Source organism: Mirounga leonina, unplaced genomic scaffold (genome assembly GCF_011800145.1).
Source record: "Mirounga leonina isolate KUSES-001 unplaced genomic scaffold, KU_Mleo_1.0 Mir_94, whole genome shotgun sequence".
Taxonomy (NCBI): domain Eukaryota; kingdom Metazoa; phylum Chordata; class Mammalia; order Carnivora; family Phocidae; genus Mirounga; species Mirounga leonina.
The window spans coordinates 48,621,038-48,629,036 of NW_023270855.1; the positions used below are offsets into that span (position 1 = coordinate 48,621,038).

Consider the following 7,999-nt stretch of genomic DNA (forward strand, 5'->3'; position numbering starts at 1 on the left):
AGAAGTACAATTGCTGAGTCATAGGGTAGCTCTCTTTTTAACTTTTTGAGGAACTTCCATACTGTTTTCCAGGGTGGCTGCACCAGTTTCCATTCCCACCAACAGTGTAAAAGGGTTCCCCTTTCTCCGCATCCTCACCAACATCTGTTGTTTCCTGATTTGTTAATTTTAGTCATTCTGACCAGTGTAAGGTGGTATCTCATTATGGTTTTGATTTGTATTTCCCTGATGCCAAGTGATGTGGAGCATTTTCGTTATGTGTCTGTTGGCCATTTGAATGTCTTCTTTGGAGAAATGCCTGTTCATTTCTTCTACCCATTTCTTGACTGGAATATTTGTTTTTTAGGTGTTGAGTTTGATAAATTCTTTATAGATTTTGGATACTAGCCCTTTATATGATAAGACATTTGAAAATATTGTCTCCCATTCCATAGGTTGCCTTTCATTCTTGTTGACTGTTTCCTTTGCTGTGCAATAGCTTTTTATCTTGATGAAGTCCCAATAGTTCATTTTTGCTTTTGTTTCCCTTGACTTTGGAGATGTGTTTAACAAGAAGTTGCTATGGCTGAGGTCAAAAAAGTTGCTGCTTGTGTTCTCCTCTATATTTTGATGGATTCTTGTTTCATGTTTAGGTCTATCATCCATTTAGAGTTTATTTTTGTGTATGGTGTAAGAAACTGGTCCAGGTTCATTCTTCCACATGTGGCTGTCCAATTTTCCCAACACCATTTGTTGAAGAGACTGTCTCTTTTCCATTGGATATTCTTTCCCACTTTGTTGAATATTAGGTGACCGTGGAGTTAAGGGTCCATTTCTGGGTTCTCTATTCTTCAATTATTTTAAATAGTCAGTGCATATTATATAAATGACTATGTATTAGTATAATATTAATTGCATCTCATATATTAGTGAATGTCTATTAATAAAATATTCATTGTATTAATTGAGGGTGTTCTTTTAAAATCTAGAAAACAAAAGTGACATAAAGGGAGGCATTGATTTGTGTAAACTCCTTCTCTATCTTAATTTTAAAAGAAACGAAGGGTCATTTGGATGACGAAATAACTGTAACCACAGCTAAGATTTAAAAATCACTTCTGATATACAATCACTGTTCTAAATATTTTTCACATGTCAGCTCAAATCATCGCCCCAACAACCTGTGCAGTAGAAACTAGTAATAAGCCATATTACAGATGAGTAACTGAGGCACAAGGAGATTAACTAACATGGCCAAGATCACACAGCTGGTTGGTGGCAGAGCTGGGGTCACTTCCAGTCTGGTGCTCACATTATGCGCTTATCCTGATGACATGAGTGCTCAGCTGCATCAGGGAGCCCTGGCCAGCTGGCCTCCCTAGGGGCTTAAGCATAAAGGTCAATGAACTTTTTCCATAAAGGGCCAGATAATCAATAAATTCCAGCTTTGTGGGTCCTATAGTCTCTGTGGCAACTACTCAGTCCTGTCCTCAGAGCACAAACAGAACCACAGACAGTTCAGGAGGGAATGAGTGTGTGTTCCTATAAAACCTACTTATAAGAGCAGGCGGCAGCCGCCTGCTTTGCCAATGCCTACCTTCAAAGCTTCCCTTTGATGCTTCCCCCTGGGTCCATCTGACCCTCTCCCCAGTCCTCACACCTCCCACCTCACTCACAGCTCCCCTCCCTGGGGATAAAGTCCAGCTCTGTCATTGTTCTCAGTGTGGCCTTGAGATGCCTGATCTGTGAGTGTGTGAGTACCTGTGTCCTCATGAGGAGTAAGTTATGTAATGCACATGAGCCTTACTGCTGGGGCAGGCTTGCTGTTTTGTTTCTTTTGGGGTTTTTTTGTACTCACTTCTTGGATGGTCCAAAATTTTCACCTTGTCTACACATACTCATCCTTCACATCTCAGCTTTAAAACAATTCAGTTCTTATGATTTGCCTCCCTCTCAATTTTCAACTTATTTTATTTTTCCTTCCCTTCCCCTATGCTCATCTGTTACACAGTGTTGTTTCAAAGTATAGGGCATTTTCTTTATGCTTCCACACACATATTTGAAAATGCTTCTATCTTCATGAAAGAAGATGTTAGTTGAGAGATGCATTCTACACAGTTGTTTCATTAAGTATATGGCACTTTCCTTATGCCTCCACACGTACATTATGGAAAGAGTCCAGATGTCCATCAACAGATGAACAGATAAAAAAGGAGGTGGCACTTATATTTACAATGGAATATTACTCAGCCACCAAAAAGAATGAATTCTTGCCATTGGTAATGACGTGGATGGAACTACAAGGTATTATGCTCATGAAATAAGTCAGTAAGAGAAAGACAAATATCATATGACTTCACATATATGTGGAATTTAAGAAACAAAATGGATGTAGTGAAAAGAAGGGCCATATCCACCCCAATGTTCATAGCAACAATGTCCACAATAGCCAAACTGTGGAAAGAGCAGAGATGCCCTTCAACAGATGAATGGATAAAGAAGATGTGGTCCATATATACAATGGAATATTACTCAACCATCAGAAAGGATGAATACCCAACTTTTACATCAACATGGATGGGACTGGAGGAGATTATGCTAAGTGAAATAAGTCAAGCAGAGAAAGTTAATTATCATATGGTTTCACTTATTTGTGGAACATAAGGAATAGCATGGAGGACGTTAGGAGAAGGAAGGGAAAAATGAAGGGGGGAAATTTGGAGGGAGAGATGAACCATGAGAGACTATGGACTCTGAGAAACAAACTGAGGGTTTTAGAGGGGAGGGGGGTGGGGGGGTTGGGTTAGCCTGGTGATGGGTATTAAGGATGGCATGTACTGCATGGAGCCCTGGGTGTTATACGAAACAATGAATCGTGGATCACTACATCAAAAACTAATGATGTATTGTATGGTGACTAACATGACATAATAAAATAAAATTAAAAAAAAAGAAGATGTGGTCCATATATACAATGGAATATTACCCAGCCATCAGAAAGGATGAGTACCCAACTTTTACATCAACATGGATGGGACTGGAGGATATTATGCCAAGTGAAATAAGTCAAGCAGAGAAAATCAATTATCATATGGTTTCACTTATTTGTGGAACATAAGGAATAGCATGGAGGACATTAGAAGAAGGAAGGGAAAAACAAAGGGGGGGGATTCGGAGGAAGACTATGGACTCTGAGAAACAAAATGAGGGTTTTTGGGGGGGGAGGATGGGTTAGACTGGTGATGAGTATTAAGGAGGGCACGTACTGCGTGGAGCACTGGGTGTTATACAAAAACAATGAATCATGGATCACCATGTCAAAAACTAATGATGTATTGTATGGTGACTAACATAACATAATAAAATTAAATTAAAAAAAATAATTCAGTTCTTTCAGGGAAACCCTTTCCAACTATTGAGATCTCCTATACCCTGGACTAGATTATGGATCCAGCTACATATCCTCATAGCTCCTCATACTTGATAATAAAATTCATCATCTTGATTTTGTCTATTGTCTAATTGTTGATCCTCCAACTTCATCTGTGTCTCCCTGAGGACTGAGACCACTCTACCGTAATCCCAACTGGGTCTTCAGGGCCAAGCACAGATCCTGACACAGAGGATATACTTGATATTTGTCCAGAAAAAAAGAAAAATATATATATATATAAAATTTATTTTACTGATTGATTCTTTTTTTTCCTTTAAAAAATTTATATTTATTTCTGCCGGCATTTCTGGAAGCCAAAACTTAAAAGAGCTCTTTGAAAGGAATTTATGTTTCTTAAAAACAACTTTATTACAGAATGCTTCACATGGAATAAGCTGAACATACTGAATGTATAAAACCTAATGGGTTTGGGAATAAGTATACACCCATGTAACCGTGACCACTATCAAGAGCATATACAAAGTTTCAGTAATATAAGATAAATAGGATCAAGATATCAAGTATAAACCATTGCGACAATAAATGACAGTGTTGTATACTGAAAATTTGTTATGAGGATAGATCTTATGTTCAATGTTCTTACACAATGACAGCAACAGTAAAATAATAATAATAATAATGAAGGAGGAAGGAAGAAACATTGGGAAGGGAGGGGTATGTTTATTTATCAGTCCTTTGTCTATGAAAGCCAATATTTTCTTGAATCTCTTCCCATCTCTCTCTAAGATGCTGGCTCCACACAGACAAAGGATTCATATGGACCTTCTTTGGCCCCATCTGCACCATTTTCTCCGTGAGTAATGGATGACATCAGAGCAACCCGCCTGCCCAGCTGAGGGTTATTCAAAGATCAGGTGTATCAGGAGGGTGACAGGCAGGGTGAGCAGTCATTCCAGTTGGCCCAGGACTGATGAGGGGCTCCCAGGAGGTGGGAATTCCCATTGTAAAACCAGGACTAAGGTGTTTCCTGAGATGTGGCACTTTCAGTGCTAACATTTGTAATTCCCATGCAAACTGAATGGAAGTGGTCACCGAAGTTACAGGGCAAACATGGGCCTGAGTTACTGGGTGTTTAGTTTGCTTTTCTAGGACTGTTACAAAACACAAAAGCTTCTTCCCTGCCAGGTTAGGAGCTGGATGAGCTAGGACGAAGGTTTGCCAGATGTAGAGTGTAGTTAATATACCTGTGGGTTTTCTGCAGATTAATTTGGCTTTCTTTCTGATGACCTTCTGGATTGTGAAAACCAAGCTCTCCTCCAACAACAGAGATGTGTCCACACTCCAGAACACAAGGTGAGGATGGGTCACAGGTGCACACCACCCCCCATACAGAACATTATCCTCACGCGTCCAAGGCTCTGGTGTCCCTTCACAGTGCTCCTGGGGGGCCTGGAAGAGAGAGGTGCAGCCACTCTCCTTGGCAGCCAGATCAGATTCTGTGGTTTGCTGCTGACACCCATGCCAAAAAAACATCCCACCCATGCACAACCATAACAACAAACCGCTTTAGCTGCAGAGAGAATGGGCTTAGTTCTGATAAGCAGGGATTGCTACCATGGCCCTATGAAAAAGGTCCTGAGAACATTCACATACTTATAACACACGCAGGAAATCACACAACAGTTTCCAGAACCAGCATACCACATCATGCCCATGCCTTCATGCATGCTCTGCCCTCTGCCTTCCCCTTCCCTTTCACCTGGTGAACTCAGCTTCAACACCCACATATCACATCATCTAACAGTTTGGGGATGTCCTCTGCTTTACTCAACTTTGCACAGAATCAATGGGCTCTATTCTGGGCAAAGCACGTCCTGGTTCAGTTCATGGAGAGGGTGAGGAAAGGAACAGCCCTGGATGGAAAGAAGTACTTCACTTCACACACACACACAAATCATTTGTTCTTGTCTTTCCACTAGACTTTAAGGTCTGTAAAAACAGAAGTCTTGTTTTTGTTGTTTTGAATGCCCTAGCCCCAGGTGCACAGAACATTCTCAGTAATGTCAGCTGAACAAAATTGAGGATCTTCATGAAACATCATCATCTGTTTGAAACTCACATTCTCAGGTGTCACCATTATCCTCAGTCCTAGTCAAAATGCCATCCTGGACCCAAATAATGTTTCTCTTTAGGAACCATTGACAATAAAGATCAAAGTTGATCACAACTCAGTCAGAAGCATCGTGGAGTGGACTTGAAACCAGCCCTGGTTGTGTTGCTCTGGGGGCATCATGACCTCCTTTCTCCTCCTACCCAGGATGCTGACATTTAAAGCCACAGCTCAGCTGCTCATCTTGGGCTGCACGTGGTGCCTGGGCATCCTGCAGGTGGGTCCAGCTGCCCATGTCATGGCTTACCTCTTCACCATCATCAACAGCCTGCAGGGCATCTTCATCTTCCTCTTGTACTGCCTCCTCAGCCAGCAGGTACCACTGCCCGACTCCCCCCCACCCCCCGGTCCTCCTACCATCCTTACTGCCTTTGGTGAGCTGACCCACGCATGCTTTGCCTCTGCAGGTCCGGGAACAATACAAAAAATGGTTCAAAGAGGTCAGGAAAACCAAAGCCGAGTCAGAGAAGTACATGCTCTCAAGTGGGACCATGTCTGATGCCTCCAAACACAGTTGGTAATATTATGCAGTGCTCCCAGAGCATTTCACTAACCAATCCTCTTGACAAGCTCATGCCTATCTCACTGGACAACCTGGGATATATTGGATGGTTCACACCAAGTTTACCCCTGGACTCACTTGAAGGCACTTCCCTGTCTTGAAATGAGGTCTTCCTATACTTACACTCACTGAGGTTCTATGCTCACATTGACCCTTGCATGACTGTCCTCTTTCCCCACAATTGTAGAGCACCCCCTTTGTGTGACATGTTGCATATGGTTTCTAATTGTACTTGGGGAGAAGATACAAAAGATAGATACTTATAAGCAGAGAGGGAAACTTGGTCAGCTAAATAATTAGGAATTAATGATCTGGAGCAATGATGCACAAACTGCACAGTCACCACCCATCCTTTATCCCAAGTCATTCTGGAAAGAAAATGAGACTCACAGGGCTTATGTCAATTATGCAAGGCCTTCAGCCTCCTCTACTTTCCCCCAACTTCAGTGACCCCCACCCTGCCTGCCAAGTCATCTGCACATCTCTCCCCCACTTGCTTGTCCTCCTTCTGAGACTGTTCCTTCCCAAATGCTCTACTCATCAAAATCTCATCCTTCGAACTTTTTCCTCTTTCCAGCAGATCTTCTTACTGAATTCTTCATATAGAAAACATGAGTCAGCAGGAAGAAACAAGGTTAATTTTGCACTCTCAAAAACACCAACCATTTGGCATCCTGTTCATTGTCTCCTCATTCCATCTTGTCACCACAGATAGACAAAATATACTTCCTACCTTTTACACTAATTCTTCCACCTGCACACCTCCTGACTTCTCAGTAACTTCACATTACTGATCATACATTTTCTTTCTAATATATTTGGTCTCATGTCCTCAATAGCATCCTTTCCACCTGCTTTGCAACATGTTAAATCTCTCTCTGACACTGAAGTATTGTTATATATTTGATTCCTCCCTCTTCTTCCTCCAGATATTCGAAACTGGATTTTGCCTCCATCATTCTACCAAAAGAGCTCTCTCTTAGGCCTCCAATGTTCTCCACTTATAAATATCTTTTGGTCCTCTTAGCTTTCTTGACAGCACTTGATACTCTTGGCAGTACTGGATGCTGTGTTTGCCTCCTCCATTTTGAAATACTCCTCTTGTGTGTCTGGCTTCTATGTCTCAACAGTCCCTGGAAAACTTGCTATCTTTCTACCTGAGCTTTCTTCATCTCCTTTATATTTCAACTATGAACCACTTCTATTCTCATAGTTTGGTACAAGATTTTATGATGTATGTATATTAATGTTTAGAAAAGTTAATAAGTACATTTCAAAGTGTACATCTTGCCTGTGTCTTGGAAGAGGCAGCCATGTGATGTAGGGGAGATTTTTCCTATTTTGCTGTATATATACATTGTTAACATTATTTAAAAAGAGAATATTCACATATTTGTGATCTGAAAAATAAAAAGAAAATTCTAAGTTGCTACAAAGCACAAAGAAATAAATTCACATGATATGGATAACTATCTACTTTTCACTTTAAACTGTTCACATCTACCCTCTGGGAGGGTATGTGCTATGGTGAGTGCTGTGAATTGTGTAAGACTGTTGAAGCACAGACCTGTACCTCTGAAACAAATAATATATTATATGTTAAAAAAAAAAGAATACAAATTTTAGGATTGTTTGTTCCAGCACTTTGAAAAATGTCATTGGAATTTTGATTGGGATGGCATTGAAGGTATAGATTGCTCTGGGTAGCATAGACATTTTAACGATGTTTATTCTTCTGATCCATGAGCATGGAATATTTTTCCATCTTTTTGTGTCTTCTTCAATTTCTTTCATGAGGGTTTTGTAGTTCCTAGAGTATAGATCCTTTACCTCTTTGGTTAGGTTTATTCTGAGGTATCTTATGGGTTTTGGTGCTATTGTAAATGGAATCATT

The 7,999-nt window shown here is 40.7% G+C and overlaps 1 protein-coding gene across 1 annotated transcript in view; it reads left to right on the forward strand.

The window, feature by feature from the left end:
• LOC118005310 (adhesion G protein-coupled receptor E2-like) overlaps positions 1-7,496 on the forward strand; it is a 30,046-nt gene extending 22,550 nt beyond the window's left edge. The window contains exons 8-11 of the mRNA XM_034997175.1: positions 4,160-4,226; positions 4,635-4,726; positions 5,691-5,859; positions 5,951-7,496. Coding sequence (XP_034853066.1) covers positions 4,160-4,226; positions 4,635-4,726; positions 5,691-5,859; positions 5,951-6,064 — 442 coding nt within the window. The 3' untranslated portion in view covers positions 6,065-7,496. The remainder of the gene's footprint in view (positions 1-4,159; positions 4,227-4,634; positions 4,727-5,690; positions 5,860-5,950) is intronic.
• The last annotated feature ends 503 nt before the right edge of the window (positions 7,497-7,999 follow it).